The sequence below is a fragment of the Eumetopias jubatus genome, unplaced genomic scaffold (genome assembly GCF_037043125.1).
Source record: "Eumetopias jubatus isolate StellerSeaLion01/CBP00866 unplaced genomic scaffold, mEumJub1_p1.0 scaffold_12, whole genome shotgun sequence".
NCBI lineage: Eukaryota > Metazoa > Chordata > Mammalia > Carnivora > Otariidae > Eumetopias > Eumetopias jubatus.
In genome coordinates this window covers 24067302-24085109 of record NW_028274818.1, presented here as the reverse complement: position 1 = coordinate 24085109, position 17808 = coordinate 24067302, and the positions used below count along the sequence as shown (strand labels likewise).

Below are 17808 nucleotides of genomic sequence, written 5' to 3'. Positions count from 1 at the left end.
AGATGCATTATTTGAATACTTCACCAGCAGCCAACTTTGATTAAATAGTCATTTGAGTAGACCAGTTCTATAAACCCAGGGCAATTTCATTAACAGTTTAAAAGACTTTATGAAGAAGCTAACCCATAAAATGTACCTAGCATTTTAATAGGGAAACCTAGGAAAAATTACACAATTAATAAGCATTAACCTTTTACTGTTAAGAAATATTACTTCAAGTACACTCATATATAGCAGAGTAAAAAAAATGACATTTCATTTCCAGATTTTATTAAATAATAATTATAAGAAGAACTTTCTGAAAATTTTATTCATAATGCATGAATCAGATACCACCTGATAATTACAGGAAAGGTAAGGCTTCTATTAATCAGACTTTAGGCATATTTTGCTTATTGTTAATTGCTCTTCTTCATCATCAAGTATTATAGGCTGCATAACTGTGACCTACACAGTTTTATAGATACATACATAGCAGTCTTAATACCCCCAAATATCAAAGATTTCATTGATATTCAACCTAAAGTCAAAAGTGAGTTTCAACTGGTCGAACTAAAAAGTGTGTGTGTATGCATGTATTTTCCAGCAAATGCTATTATGACTCTTCTACAATTATATAATTACTAATCGAGAGTACATATATAATTATATACATGATTATAATTTCTCTATAATCAAATCCACAAGGTGTTCTGAAAGTAAAAGATTTATAAACTATCTGATGAACTTGTAAGTGGCTAGGTTTTCTAGCTAGCTAAAATTTATTCCAAAATTCATGGATACAAAAATTGCTTATGCTTCTAAGAATATTTGCACCAATTTTGATTGGAAATGATTTTTGTGGCTTCTGAATGCTCAAACCTAGATTTATTCTTGGGTATAATATTCATTGCCATTTTCAGTGCATACAATCTGTCAATGTCAGTTTTTGTTTAAATATTTAGCTAATTAAAATTCAGCTACCTAAAATTTAAGAGTTTAGACAATTATGGTATTATAGTTTCTAAATACAATTTAAGTTCTGTACTTAAAGTTTTTATTTTTGACAATTTTTTTTGGTCCTTCATGAAATAAGTTCAAATAAAAATTAAATTTTTGTTTTTTGTTTAAAGGTCTAAGAATTCGTCTATTCAATTTTTCTCTCAAATTATTAAGCTGCTTATTATACATAATCCGAGTGCTACTAGAAAACCCTTCACAAGGAAATGAATGGTAAGGTGTCTTTGTCCAAACTCCAACAATATTCTTTTTATTACTTTGAAATGGATTATAATTTAATTTATTTTTATTTTTATTTCAATATTTTATTTAAATTAAAGTTAGTTAAAACATAGTGTAGTATTAGTATCAGAGGAATAATTTAGTGATTCATCACTTGATACAACACCCAGTGCTCATTACAAGTGCCCTCCTGAATGCCCATCACCCATTTACCCCAACCCCCAACCCACCTCCCCTCCAGCAACTCTCAGTTTGTTCCCTATAGTTAAGAGTCTCTTACAGTTTGCCTAAAAATATTTATTTATTTATTTATTTATTTATTTAGAAAGCAAGGGGAAGGGCATAGGGAGACAGAGAGAATCTCAAGCAGGCTCCACGCTGAGCACAGAGTCCATCCTGGGGCTTTATCTCATGACCCTGAGATCATGACCTGAGCCAAAACCAACACTCAGACGCTTAAAGGACTGAGTGAGCTACCCAGGTGCCCCTCTTTCTCTGTTTTTATCTTATTTTTCCTTCCTTTCACCTATGTTCATCTGTTTTGTTTCTTAAATTCCATATATGAGTCTTTCTCTGACTGACTTATTTTATATATAATACACTCTAGCTCCATCCACGTCATTGCAAATGGCAAGATTTCATTATTTTTGATAACTGTGTAATATTCCATTTGGAATAGAGATATATATATATATCACTCAATTTATCCATTCATCAGTCAATGGACATTTGGGCTCTTTCCATATTTTGGCTATTGTGGATAGTGCTGCTATAAACATTGGGGTGCAGGGCCCTTTTAAATAATTATTTTTTATCCTTTGGATAAATACCTAGTAGTGCAATTGCTATTCTCATTGCAGTTTTAATTTGCATTTCCCTGATGCTGAGTGATGTTGAACATTTTTTCATGTGTCTCTTAGTCATTTATATGTCTTCTTTGGAGAAATGTCTGTTCATGTCTTCTTCCCATTTCTTAACTGGATTTTTTTGTTGTTGTTTTTTGGGTGTTGTGTTTGATGAGTCCTTTATAGATTTTGGATACTAGCCCTTTACCTGATATGTTATTTGTGAATATCTTCTTCCATTCTGTAAGTTGCCTTTTAGTTTTGTTGATTGTTTCCTTTGCTGTGCAGAAGTGTGCTAGCAAGAAGTTGCTGTGGTGAGGTCAAAGAACTTGCTGCCTGTGTTCTCGCTAGGATTTTGATGGTTTCCTGTCTCACATTTAGGTCTTTCATTCATTTTCAATTTATTTTTGTGTATGGTTTAAGAAAGTGGTCAGTTTCATTCCTCTCCATGTGGCTGACCAATTTTCCCAACACCATTTGTTGAAGAGACTGTCTTTTTTTCCATTGGATATTCTTTCCTCCTTTGTCAAAGATTAGTCGACCATATAGTTGTGGGTTCATTTCTAGGTTCTCTATTCTGTTCCATTGATCTATATCTTTGTCTTTGTGCCAGTACCATACTGTCTTGATGACTACACCTTGTAATATAGCTTGAAGTCCAGAATTGTGACACCTCCAGCTTTGCTTCTCTTTTTCAACATTACTTTGGCTGTTTTGGGTCTCTTCTGGTTCCATACAAATTTTAGAATTGTTTGTTCTAGCTCTGTGAAAAATGCTGGTGTTATTTTGATAGGGATTGCTGAATGTGTAGGTTGCTTTGGGTAGCATAGACATTTTAACAATGTTTGTTCTTCCAGTCCATGAGCATGGAATGTTTTTCCATTTCTTTGTGTCTTCCTCAATTTGTTTCATAAGTGTTCTATAGTTTTAGGGTACAGATCTTTTACCTTTTTGGTTAGGTTTATTCCTAGGTATCTTATGGTCTTTGGTACAATTATAAATGAGATTGATTCCTTGATTTCTCTTTCTGCTGCTTCATTATTGGTGTATAGAAATGTAACAGACTTCTGTGTTGGTTTTATATCCTACAACTTTGCTGAATTCCTGTATTAGTTCTAGAGATTTTTTGTTGGGGTCTTTTGGGTTTTCTACATAAAGTATCATGTTGTCTGCGATGAGTGAAAGTTTGACTTCTTCCTTGTCATTTTGGATGTCTTTTATTACTTTTAGTTGTCTGATTGCTGAATCTAGGACTTCCAGTACTATGTTGAACAACAGTGGTGAGAGTGGACATCTCTGTTTTGTTCCTGACCTTAGGGGAAAAGTTCTTCATTTTCCTCCATTGAGGATGATGTTAGCTGTGATTCTTTCATATATGGCCTTTATGATCTTGAGGTATGTTCCTTCTATCCTTACTTTCTTGAGGATTTTTATCAAGAAAGGATGTCGTGTTTTGTCAAATGCTTTTTCTGCATCTATTGAGAGGATCATATGGTTCTTATCCTTTCTTTTATTAATGTGATGTATCACCTTGATTGATTTGCAGATATTGAACCACCCTTGCAGCCCAGGAATAAATTCCACCTGGTCATGGTGAATAATCCTTTTAATGTACTATTGGATTCAATTAGCTAGTATCTTGTTGAGAACTTTTGCGTCCATGTTCATCAAGGATACTGATCTGTAATTATCCTTTTTAGTGGGTTCTTTGTCTGGTTGGAATCAAGGTAATGCTGGCCTTATAAAATGAGTTTAGAAGTTTTCCTACCATTTCTACTTTTTGGAACACTTTTGGAACAGAAGAATAAGTATTAAGTCTTCTTTAAATATTTGGTAGAATTCCCCTGGGAAGCCATCCGGGCCTGGACTCTTGTTTGTTGGGAGATTTTTGATTACTGATTCAATTTCTTTGCTGGTTATGGGTCTATTCACAGATTTACTCTTTCTGATTCAGTTTTGGTAGTTTATATGTTTCTAGGAATTTATCCATTTCTTCCAGATTGCCTGATTTGTTGGTGTATAATTGTTCCTAATATTCTCTTATAGTTGTTTGTATTTCTAAGGTGTTGATTGTGATCTCTCCTCTTTCATTCATAATTTTATTTATTTGGGTCCTTTCTCTTTTCTTTTTGTTAAGTCTGCCTTGGTGTTTATCAATTTTGTTAATTCTTTTAAAGAAACAGTTCCTGGTTTTGTTGATCTGTTCTACTATTTTTTTGGTTTCTATATCATTAATCTTTATTATTTCTCTTCTTCTGCTGGATTTAGACTTTATTTGTTGTTGTTTTCCCAGCTCCTTTAGATGTAAGTTTAGGTTGTGTATTTGAGACTTTTCTTGCTTTTTGAGGAAGGCCTGTATTGTTATATACTTACCTCTTAGGACTGCCTTTGCTGCATCCCAAAGGTTTTGAACTGTAATGTTTTCATGTTCATAGACTTCCATGTATTTTTAAAAATTTTTCTTTAATTTCCTGGTTGATGCATTCATTCTTTAGTAGGTATCTATGGTCTTTCCAAATGTTTTCCTATGATTGACTTCAAGTTTCATAGCAGTGTGGTCTGAAAATATGCATGGTATGATCTCAGTCTTTTTGTAGTGGTTAAGGCCTGATTTGTGACTTAGTATGTGATCTATTCTGGAAAATGTTTCATGTGTACTCAAAAAGAATTTGTATTCTGCTGCTTTAGGATGAAATGCTCTGAATATATCTGTTAAGTCCATCTGGTCCAGTGTGTCACTGTTTTCTTGTTGCTCTTCTGCTTAGATGATTTGTCCATTTCTATGAGTGAGGTGTTAAAGTCCCCTACTATTATTGTATTATTATCAATGAGCTTCTTTAAGTTTGATATTAATTGACTATTTATTTGGCTACTCTCACGTAAGGGGCATAAATATTTACAGTTGTTAGATCTTGTTTGATAGACATTATTATGATTTATACCCTTTTCATCTCTTATTACAGTCTTTGGTTTAAAATCTAGTTTTTCTGACATAAGTATGTCTACTACAGCTTTCTTTTGATGTCCATTGGCATGATAAATGGTTCTCCATCCCCTCACTTTCAATCTGGAAGTATCTTTGTGTCTAAAATGAGTCTCTTTTAAGCAGCATATTGATGGGTCTTATTTTTTTTTTTATCCATTCTGATACCATATGCCTTTTTATTAGAGATTTTCGTCCTTTACATTGAGTAATTATTGAGAGATATGAATTTAATGCCATTGTATTACCTGTAATGTCATTGTTCCTGTAGATTGTCTCTGTTCCTTTCTATTCTTTGTTGCTTTTGGACTCTCTTTTCCACTCAAAGGGTCCCCTTTAATATATCTCACAGAGCTGGTTTAGTGTTCATGAACTCCTTTAGTTTTTTGCTTGTCTTGGAAACTCTTTCTCTCTCCTTCTATTCTGAATGACAGCCTTGCTGGATAAAGTATTCTTGCTGCATATTTTTCCCATTTAGCAATTTGAAAATTTCCTGCCATTCTCTTCTGGCCTGCAAGGTCTACTGCTAACCTTATGTGTCTTCCCTTGTAGGATAAGGACCTTTTGTCCCTAGCTGCTTTCAGAATTTTCTCTTTATCTTTGTATTTTGCAAGTTTCACTATGATAGTCGCAGTGTTGAGCTGTTTTTGTTATTTTGAGGAGAGTGCTCTGTGCGTCTTGGACTTGAATGCCTGTTTCCTTCCCCAGATCAGGGAAATTCTCAGGTATAATTTGTTCAAGTAAATCTTCTGCCCCCCTTTCCTGTTCTTCTTCTTCTGGGGCTCCTATGATATGGATATTATTTTACTTAATGGAATTTCTGAGTTCCCTAAATCTAACTTCATGATCTAGTAGTTTTCTTCCCTTCTTCTTTTCAGCTTCATTATTTTCCATAGTTTTATCTTCTGTATCACCTATTCTCTCCACTGCTTCTTCCATCCTCATTGTGATTATATCCAGTTGGTTCTGCATTTCAGTTATAGCACTTTTTATTTCAGCCTGACTAGTTTTTAGGTCTATTATCTCTGCATCAAGGATTTCTCTGGTATCCTCTATGCTTTTTTTTTCAAGCCCAGCTAGTAGTTTATGACTGTTGGTCTAAATTCTTGTTCAGATATATTGCGTATATCTGTTTTGAGCAAGTACCTGGTTATGATTTCTTCTTGACCTTTCTTTTGGGGAAAATTCCTCCATCTTGTCATTTTGGCTAAGTTTCTGTCTTTTGTGTGTTTTGAAAGCTTGTTATGTGTCCTGCTACATTAAAAAGGGGTCATACACTCTGCAGGGCCTGACACTTCAGGAAGTGTTTCTGGTGTATGCATGTGCATGTGCACTCTACTATTGCAGTTTGTCTGCTCTTTCCCACTGGTCAGTCTTCTACAGAGTTCCTCTTTGCTTGCAGTGGGGAGTGCTTGGACCTTTAACTAGATGTGCTTTGATTTGCTTGTTAACATAAGTCTGGAAAAAAGAAAAAAAGAAAAACAATGCCTGATCAAAAAAAAGAGAGAGAGAAAAAAGGAAATGAAAAATCAACAAACAAACAAACAAAAAACTATAAGCCTGATTCCAAAGGGGGGAAAAAAAAAGCAAAGCCTGGTCCTATTTCCAGCAGAAACTGCAGAGTGATCAGTAGCCTTGGTGTATGTAGGGTGCTGCCTGTGGTAGGTGGTATTCTGGGGGAGACACCTGCTGCGCTGGCTCAGAGTCAGACCTACCCCAGGAAATATGCACTTGCCAGGCACAGGGGGGCAGGGTTTGGTGTAAACATATTCTGCCTCCACTGGGGGCCACTGTGTTGCTCTCTGAATTTCCACATATTGGTGGCAATGGGGAAAATGGTGCCATGACACTCTCTCATCCCAGACAGGGGATCCCACACTCCCTGCTGTTTAGGAAGCCCTCACAGAATAGTGAGATCTGTGCCTGGTCCTACACCTCCCCTGCATTTTATCTTTGGTTCACATCTGGGATTCAAGACTTCAAATCTTAAAGGACCTGGCATTGTGGGGACCTACCTCCCCCCACTGTGACACTCATTACCCCTGCTCCCAATCCATGGTCCAGAGAAGTTTTCTTCTTGTGTGAACTCAATGTTGCACTCTCAATCCCTCTCTCTTTCTCTCCCTTTTCTCTCTCCACAGAAAGGGTTCCTTCCTTTCTGTGGCACTGCAGTTTTTCTCTCACCCAATTCACTTCCATGCACCTGGCACCTGGCATGCCGTCTCCCTCCAACTGTGACCAGTTGTACTCCAACTGTGACCAACTTCTCCCAGTTCTCAGATGGATTTCCTGGGTGTTCCAAGTGATCTGACCTCAGTAACACCTGTGTTCAAGGGAGGAGGAAAGCCCAGAGTTCCCTTACTTCTCCACCATCTTGACTCCTTCTCTTTGTATTATAATTTTAAAGGATGGTCTATGGAATTCACTTTCTTAAGAATGTTTTAGTGGTTTGTCACAATTAAATTGATCTGGCTTTCAGTTAATAAATGAACATAATCTTTGTAAGTTCTTTTTTTAAACATCTCTTGTGGTATTTGGCTGGCTAAGTCAGAAGAGCATGCAACTGTTGATCATGAGTCATGAGTTTGAACCCCATGCTGGGTATAGAGATTACTTAAATAAATAAATATGCTTAAAAAAATAGCACTCTAGTAAAAAAATAAACATCTCTTCTTTTATTATCTACTTATCTAATGCTAATACTGGACACCAACCCATATCATTTTTATTGCTAACCAAAGTACTCTAAGTAATTGTTTAATATGGGGTTAATCTTTTTAAAGACCCACATACCTGTCTGTTCTTGATTTACATATACACCAAAAAGATATACTCTTTTGTATACCAGCTTTATAAGTATTTCCAGTTCCACTGGATGTTACTTTTTTTTTTTTTTAAGATTCCTTGAGGGCATTATGCTAAGTGAAATAAGTTAGAAAATGATATGTGGAATCTAAAAATAACCAAAAATCAAAACCAAAACAAAACAACAACAACAACAACAAAAATCTAGTTGTAACTCTTGAAACACTCCAGCATTTATTGGGATGCATGACTATCTTAAGTCTCAGATTTAGCTTGTGTAGCTCTTTATCTTATTTGAGTTAAATGACTTACTGACTTATTTTAACCTATTTTTACATTCATTATCATGTTGCTTCTATTAAATTGCATTTCTGTTCATTTATACACTTCCCCTTTTAAGATCTATCCTTTGGTGGAAATAGTAGGTAAGGGAACTGGCTGTGTAATAATTTCTAACTCATCACCACTTTGGGTTCCTGTCCAGCCTACTAAATTTAAAATAATTTTCAAAACACAAGACAAATTTGATGGCTAACTTTTGTAGTTATTTTTGCATGTGGAGTTGTCCTAAGAAAATTGAGAAATAAGATCAAAGTAAAATGGAGAGTGATAGTATAATATGCATTTAAATGAATTGGTTACTCCTCAGCTTGTTTAGACAGAAAATTATTCTGTATTTATTAAAGGGTTAAAGATTATCAAGTGAAATTTTATCGTGTAATAATTTGTGATAATTCTTTATAAAATTTTAATTCATTTAATGAAATATAATTATGTCTATTTTGCTATATCTTTATTGAATACTTAGCATGTATTTATATTGCTATGAATCATGGTATAAGTAAGAAAAGGAACACTCACTACCCTCAGGGAATTTTCAGCCTGTGAAAGGTTGTATATTTTGAAATTCTTGCTATTTTCTGGCATTGAACTAGTTGTTTTATTTATGTTATTTCCTTCAGTATACACTTAATCTTATTATTCCTACCTTACATACAGAGAAGCAGAATTTTTTTCATATTTGCCCTTTGCTTTGAGGCCTTCAGCACTAATCTTTTTTTTTAAAGATTTATTTATATACTTATTTGAGAGAGAGAGAGAGCACAAGCAGCAGGAGGGGCAGAGGGAAAGGGAGAGAGAGAATCTCCAGCAGACTCCTTGCTGAGTGCGAAGCCAGAAATGGGGATTCCAGGACCCCCGAGATCATGACCTAAGCCAAAATCAAGAGTCGGCTGCTTAACCAAGTAAGCCACCCAGGCACCCCAGCTCTAATCTTTTTATGCTTTTCATCCCTGTTTAAATCACTGACTGCAGGAAGCCAGGACCTTCCCATTTCCCCCATTTGAACTGCATATTCATCCTTTCTACTTGGATGTTTAATAGGCATTTCAAACTTGCCATGTTCCGGTCTGCTTCTTCTGTGCTCTTCCACATCTCAACATGTGACAACTCTGTCCTTCCCCCAACCCTGCTCTACTCTCAGCTTTCCACATTTCAGCTGAACCAAATTCCAACCTAACAGTTGCTCAGGCCAAATGCTTTAGAGTTATTCTTAACTTCTCTTTTGGTCTCACACTCTGCAGCATATGCAAACCCCTTAGAAAATTCTGTCATTTCTACTTTGAAAATATATCCAGCATACAACCACTTCTCAATGCTGCCATCCTGGCACAAGCCACCTTCTGTCACCTGGGTACTGCAGTAGCCATTCTAATTAGTCCTGCTAATTCTGCCTTTGCTCCCCTTTGGTTTATTCTTAATATAGCAGCCAGTATTCCTTTAAAGTCTAAGTCGGATCTTTACACAGCTGTGTTTGAAATGCTGTAGTGCTTACCACGGCTGTGAGAATTCCTGTTTCTCTGTAACTTCACCTCCTCCTCTTCAGCCACCACCCATTTTGCTCCAGCCACATTGGCCTCTTCTCTGTTTCTGGAATATACTAGCCACAATCCTGGCTCAGGGCCTTCATACCTGCTGTTCCCTCTGTCTGGAATTCTCTTCCATCAGATAACATAAGGCACACTTCCTCAGATCTTACTCAAAATTGTATTTTCAGTGAAGCTTTACCTAAATATCCTGTTTAAAATTGTATTCTCCTCACAAGACTCCTTCGAATACTTTTTTCTTTTCCCTTTTAACTTTTCTCCATTGCCTTTATCTCTTTTGTATATTGTACATAGTTTACTTGTTTGTTATGTTTTCTGTATATTCCATGGGGATTGCAGTGGCTATCCCATGAGGGCACAGGTTGTTATCTGAATTCTCAGAACCTGGCACAAATTTGATGCTCAGTACTTATTTATTAAATGAGTGAGTGAATAACTGCATAAATGAAGGTCCTTTATAATCTGACCTGTGCTTATTTCACGTCACCAACCTGCCATCCAGCCATTCTGACCTACCTGAAGCCACTTGGACATATTCTGCTCTCCATTGTCTCTGGGCCTTGGGATATTCTGCTCTTCTTGATCTCTCTTTTCCATTCTTGTTCCTCACTCCCCACTCCTTTTTAACTTGCCTCAGGACTTCTGGACCTTCAGGGTAACAATTTCTTGTATAATACCTTATCTGAAATTCTTACCTGACATCATGATTATAGCCTAATTTCTGGGTTAGGAGTGGCCTCTGGGAATTCTCTGAACCTCCCCTGCATACTTCTTTCCCAACACTTAACTCATTGCCCTTGATTTTACTATTTACTTCTCTGTTCTCTCTATATGCTTATGGAAGGCAAGGACCATGTTCCGTTTGCCTCTGTAGCTCTCATACTTAGTGTAGGACTTCGTGCATCAGTGAATGTTTTTGAGTTAATGAAATTATGTTCAATAGTTTTATTGATGGTGTTGCACAGTCAAGATGATTGAAGACCACTGGCTAGACATGCCAGTGCATATTACATTTATTACATTCTTCTGTCTATGTATTATTAAAAATGGTTCATGCCGCACTTCTTTCTAAACACATACCAGAATAGTTATTAAAACTTGATGATTTATAAATAAAATGTACATTAGAGAGACCTGAAAATCATTAAATGAGACATGATAGAAGAATTTCTCTAAGGGTGAAAGGGCATTGGGGGATGATGGCAGAGTAAAATTATATTACTTGAAAAACATTAAGAGGAACAAAGTTTCCTACAATTAACTTCTGTGTCATATTACTGAGAATATTTAGCCATAATTATAGAGGATATACATTTGAAAAACCGGATTACTGCAATTAAAAAACATAACAACATAACTTATGGCTCCATTTTGAATACAATGTTCTGTTCAGTTCCCATAGTCAATGCAGTATTGGTTAATGAAAAACAGAAGTGGCCTTTATGGGCACAGGCTCTATTTTAAAATAATGAGGCTAATTCAGCAAAGAGATTTATTTAATTAGAGCTTCTGACATAATAAAGCTGTGGATAGTTTGTGCTGCTTTGCTTTATTTTTAAGTCCCTTTAGAGTCAAAACTGATAAGAAAATGTTGCAAGTATGGACAAACTGAGGATATGAAAAAAATATTATTGTTAATGTATAAAATTGCACAAATGACAAACGCTTGGTTTGTGATTATTACTATATATTACTATATAAATACCTATGGCAAGGAAAGGAAATAGAAATTGCCTAAAATATCAACATCTGGAAATAAGTACCTAAAGTACTTTGATGACCTATCTTTTGTAAATTCTCTCTGTGTAAATACATGTACACAGTTTGTAGTAAATGATTTAAAAGCATTAGCAAAGGAAACATATCTCTGGCATGTTGCTTATGAATTTCACTGAGAGATGAGCCATCAGCATTGACTCATTGCCTGCTGGTGCTTACAGTTCTCCACTGTGTGTCAAAACGAATGCATTCCCTTGCACTTTAAAAACTGTGGAAGTGATTATTAGTTTTTAACATCAAGTGATAGGGACAAGGTAAGGAGCACACGAATGTGCTTATATTGTATGGTATTTGGATTTACATTGAAAATCAGTGCCTAATAGAGCAACAAATGTTTGCGTGACATTCATATTTTAAAGATTATTTCCTCTTTAGGGTAATAGTTATCAAAAGAAGAAATCTTTTATTTATATATGTATTTTTAAAGATTTTATTTATTTATTTATTTGAGAAAGAGAGAGAGAGCACGTGCGTACAAGTGAGGGGAGGGGCAGAGGGAGAGGGAGAAGCAGACTCTCTGCTGAGCATAGAGCCCAGTGGACCTGGGGTTCCACTGGCCCTGGGATCCTGACATCATGACCTGATGCAAGTCAGACACTTAACTGACTGAGCCACACAGGCACCCCCACAATATCTTTTTAATATCTGATGACCAATTGGAAGGAATGTTATAATGTAGACCTTTTCTTCTCTCATGTATATTGGCTACAGTACAGATTAAAGTAGCACCAAGTGCTCTAATATATAATATCAAAAATTCAAAAGAATTTTTTTGTTTGCTGGAGTCTAATGCTGGTGTGTTCTTACTGTAGATCTTTTCTTTGTTTGGGTGATTCACACATACATGCACGCACACACTCTGTAACATGGTAAGTACATTATTATGTATGAAAACCACTTCTATTTTGTGTCTATGTGCTGTCTAAGACCTAAACATCCTCTGCAAACAGCTTTGGGAAAAGTAAACAGAGCATGGAGAAGGTATATATATACTTGAAATTATTGGCAACAAATGACAAGCATCACTTTTACTTGCATTTTATTCTCAGATCTCATGTGAGAATCAGTCATATCACCACACTTTCACACAAAGGCTGAGAAATGTAGCCTTTAGCTGAAGAGTGCCTTTTTGCACTCAACTCTATACCCTGGAGAGGGGAGAGGAGTGTTGATAGAAAGCTTCAGCCAGTGCACATGGGATGGAAAGACTCTTAAAGTCCAGTCTCTTAGAGAGTCAGCATTTAGTCCTCCCTACAGTACTCCTCACAGCTGGCTGTCTAACCTGGTATGAAGTATATCTAGTGTTTTGAAAGGAATCAGTTATTGAAAAATCTTCCTAATATATTGTCAAGACTCTACTATGCATCTGTACTGTGGTCTCCTTGGTTTTGGAAGCACACTAAATTTTATATGTCTTTGGGATGTGGGCCTAGTACCATACATAGTACTCAGTTCTCAGTATTTGTTATGGTTAGGAGAGTTTTATAATTTCCACCCTGGTTTAGGGTATTATACTTCTGTTAATAGAATACGAGCTGCAATTGTTTTCTTGGAGAACTATCAATCTGTGTTCATCTTGAGTTTGTGAGTCAAAAGTCGTTTCATATAAATTATGCCCCACATATTGACCGTATGACTTTCATGTATTTAGCAAATGCTTTATTCTTCTTGTTAACATATTCACCCCTGGACTTCTGCCTCAGCTGCTAAAGCTTCTCTGACATTTTTTAGCAGCTATGTTTTTACCTTTTGGAGAAGCCATAAATAAGCATGCTGTGAAAAGTGGCTGAGGCTACAGGTCACCAACTTTCTATATTTAATTTTTGCCGTAATTTCAATGGTTTGATATGGTTCTTCCAGTTTTCATAATGATGCTTCAAGAGTGGATTTTATCTGTAAACCTAGTTCAGTCTGAAAAACCAAATCCCATACATTTTGTTTTTATGTTTGCTTTTGTTGTTTCGTTTTTATAATGAACAAAAGTGAAACTTATTTTATTTTTCAGGATTTTATAGTTGGTTCGTGATTATTACTATATAAATACCTATGGCAAGGAAAGGAAGTAAAAGTTGCCTAAAATATCAACATCTGGAAATAAGTACCTACAGTACTTTGATGACCAATCTTTTGTAAATTCTCTCTATATAAATACGTATACATAACATGCTCACACTGATGTAGTTAGGTCAATATTATAAGCATCGTCTTTTCGATGACTTTTTTTTATCGTTTTCATGTTTTTTTTTCTATTGTTGATCATGAGGCTACTTTAATTCTCTTCCACTTCCTTTCCTGCTACAGTAAATATTCCTGTATAGATATTCTTTCCTTGTAATGCCTTTTTGTCAGTGGGCTTGAAGCTGCATTTGGAATTATGGTCTGGTTGCCAGTTTGTTTTCTCTCTTCTTTGTTTTGGAGATGATCTAGAAATGTGCAGATCAGATCCTACATTCCTTTTTCATGATAAGTTCATTTTATGAAGAAGAGTTGGGGCACTAGCTTTTTACTAGAATTGATACGTTATTCTTCTATATATTTATCCTATTTGGTGGAAAAGATGACTTTCTGTTGGAGAGCTCACTTCACACATGCAATTTATATATTAGAGTTTTGCAGAAATTTTTTTTAAAATTTATTTGACAGAGAGAGACACAACGAGAGAGGGAACACAAGCAGGGGGAGTGGGAGAGGGAGAAGCAGGCTTCCCTCTGAGCAGGGAACCAGATGTGGGGCTCCATCCCAGGACCCTGGGATCATGACCTGAGCCTAAGACAGTTGCTTAATGACTGAGCCACACAGGCGCCCCATGCAGAAATGTTTTTTAAGGATTATAAAGCCTATTTCACACAACATGGCCTTGTCTAAGAAAAGACTTTTCTTCAAAGTCTTATTTAAATTTAAATACCTGTGGTATTTTAAGAACTATCAAAATAAAATAACATCCCAGTCCAAAGAAAATGCTATTTGATAACTCTTAAACTTCTGATTCACAATTTATTTTAAAATTTTTCAGATTGCTATTTACTTATTTAGTAGTTTTTATAGCACATCATTTTTATCTAAGAAAAATGTCCATATCCCTCTTCATTCTTACATATCTTGTTGCTGAGAATATAAGGAGATGTGTTTTGGAAAGGACAGTGTTGCTGACACATCAGCCATATTTTTGCCTTTATGGCACCATCCATTTGTTTATATTGAATGCCTAACTCACTATAGGTGTGTACTCATAAAGACATTGGGACTATAATGGTGAGTAAAATAAACATACTGTTTCATCTTAGGGAAACTCACAGTTTAATGAGAAGACAACTATTAAAGAAATACATATGCAAATAAATGTAAAGTTACAACTGACATAAATGGCAGAAGAGGTGTGGTGAGTGACATTGCCTAAGAGATTAGTTGACTACTTTGATCAAGTGGCTGCTTCAAGGAAGGGGTCCCTGAGAGAGAGTTGAGCTGAGAGCTCTATGATAGGGGAAGAGATCATGTAGAAAAGGTTGAGATAGGAAGGATCATGTCACAATTGAGTAAGTTTAATAATGCCATTTAAGAGTTTTTGGTCTTTATTCTAACAGAAGTGTAGTGCCAGTACACAGTGGGGCGATGTGATCTAAATCACATTTAGAAAGCATCTGTGTAGTTGTAATTTGGAGGAAAAATGTAGAAGGCAAAAAGAAGTTTAGGTTCCTAGTTGGTAGGCTTTTGCAAGGATCCCATTTGCAAAAAATGGTAGTTTAGTTGAGGTGGTTATGGTAGTAGAGATGAAGAGAGGTAGATGCATTCTACAGATATTTGGTGGGAAGAATTGAAAAGGTTTGATGACTGATGTATGAAGTATTTGCAAATACAGGAGAGGAAAGAATCTACAATGATGCCTAAGTTTTTGGGTAACCAGACACGATGGAATTTGGTGCCATTTGGTGAGAGGTGCAAAATGGAGAGGACCAGTTTTTGAGAGAAAGGTCATAGGTTTGGTTTGGAGCAATTGAAGAGATCAGTTATCCAGGTAGATGTGACATTCTGGAATTATACAATACTTCAGTTTAAGATAGTAGGTAGTTTTTTTGAATATTATTTTAAAGTTTATGATTTTTTAAACTAGAATTTTAGAAAGTTTATTGCTCTTTATTATTATTTAACATATTACCAAAAAGAAATAACTTAAAGATTTAAAAATACACTTGATATTTTATGGGACTCCTCTAATACTTCATAACTATAAAGAGCAACTAGGCTTTGTTCTGTCTTGTATTTTTTTTATTTGCAATTTTTGGGCAGCATAATATAACTATTCTCATTGTTTCATGAGTAGATTATATTGCTGTGAGTGATCTCTCATTTGAAATCAGCTATACGCAAAAAAATGTAGACAATGGTAAGGTATAAAAAGTTAAAAATTATAACTAGTGGGGGCATCTGGCTGGCTTAGTCAGGAGAGCATGTGGCTTGATCTTGGGGTAGTAGGTTCAACCTTATGCCTGGGGTGGAGCGTACTTAAAAATTATAACTAGTGGCTACATTAGAAGTGTATGGTGTTTTTTTGCAGAGTAGAAATAATTTTAACAACAGGGATGATATGATTTTTAAGAGATATTTAAGGACAGTCACTCTGTCCTGCATAATGTTTTATGCTAACCTTGGTATGGATTTTCTTGGTAGTATAATGTTTTATACAAACCTGAATCTGAAATATTAATGTGCTCTATGAGTTACTCACTTTATTCTGATTACTTATACTGTTGACTTTGTATTGCCAAAATATTCACAGTGTTAAAAGTAATGAAATCTTTGAGTTTATGGAAGACCCTTAAGTGACTTTTCAATGGAGAATTGACATGGTTTGAAGTTTTTCTATCTTGCCATAATCACTCTTTAGATAAGGGCCCATTATCTTTTCTTTCCTTATTAACATGAGAATAAAAACAAAATTAGAAAAGGTTTAGAAATAAACCATTTTCTATTCCTGGAATAGAAGTGGATATTATCAAAAAGAAAACTGAAACAATATAAAGCTTTTCTAATTTCAATTTTGATATTTTATTGCCTTTTAATGCAGCATTATTTAAATATTTCCAACTTCAGTTGAAATTTTAAAATGAATGCATTTTTCATGTTTTTAAAAACTGATTTTTTTTTATAGGTCTCATATCTTTTGGGTGAACAGAAGTCTACCGTTATGGGGCTTACAGGTTATGTACAATTTTGTTTTATCCCTCTATTTCTGGATTTATTCTTATTTCATAGAGGAATACTATTGGAGAGAAAAGTATTGATATTAAAAATGAGTTTGTTTTATTGCTTATTAATCTTGATGCATGTCTTAGACACTGTTTTTTTCCCCCTATCTTCATGTTTGCCTGAGCCCTGCATTCTACCTTTTGAGAATTTCCTTCTGATCCGGATTAGACTTCAGAAAGCTTTTGAGGGTGTGGAGAAAAACAGAGTAAACCAGTGTTAAGGCACCACAAGTTCCCCAAATGACTCTAGGTATTCATCTTATGTAATCCTTGAAAAATTAATCAAAAGCCCATAACCATGTTTGCTCTTTTACTCTGTCTGCAGTGTCTGGAACATGGTAGAATCTCAATAAATAATTATTAAATACATAAACAAGTGAATGAATGGCTCATATTACCAATAGCAAGAGCTTGGTCCCTAATGCAGATAATTTTGTAAATAAAACAAAAAGTATGTTCTGGCATAAAAGGAGTCCTGAGGAAAGAGTAAGAAAATATGAGAGGGAACATGTCTGAATTATATTGTTGGGGTGTTCCCTAGAGTCCTCTATACCTCTTCTTTTCTCCTTTTTCTGTTGAGTTTTATGCCCGGCAAACTTTTTACATGTTCCCATCTCTACTCCTGTCTCTCTCTTACAGATACTTTTTTTTTTGTTATTTTTCAAAAGTAAAAGTTATTCAAAGAATATAGTCACTAAGATAAAAAGGTCAAAAGTTACAGATTGGAAGACAGTTGAATCATGGAAGTAATGGAAAGATTCTAAAACTGACTGTTTATAAACAGCCTTTAAAATACTTTAAAATCAAGTGTTTGGTTTGGTTTTTAAAGTCATGAGGATTGTGAAGTCTGTACATTTTAAATGTTATAATGGATTATTTTAATTATGTATGCATTGTAATCATAACAATGAAATCAAGTTTTTACTATATCTGAGTATTTCATACTTTTTTGAAGTCAAGTTGCATTTAATTTTTTTATACTGATTTGCATTGCAATGTCGTTAATTACAAATACCCTTTCAAATATTTAAGTGTTCACAAAAAAT

At 35.1% G+C, this 17808-nt stretch overlaps 1 protein-coding gene across 5 annotated transcripts in view; it reads left to right on the top strand.

Moving 5' to 3' along the window:
• Window positions 1-17808, top strand: part of KCNT2 (potassium sodium-activated channel subfamily T member 2) — a 361260-nt gene that overhangs the window by 101643 nt on the left and 241809 nt on the right. For all 5 annotated transcript variants that reach the window (XM_028104755.2, XM_028104754.2, XM_028104753.2 and 2 more), the window contains exons 3-4: window positions 1113-1212; window positions 16666-16714. In XM_028104755.2, coding sequence (XP_027960556.1) covers window positions 1113-1212; window positions 16666-16714 — 149 coding nt within the window. The remainder of the gene's footprint in view (window positions 1-1112; window positions 1213-16665; window positions 16715-17808) is intronic.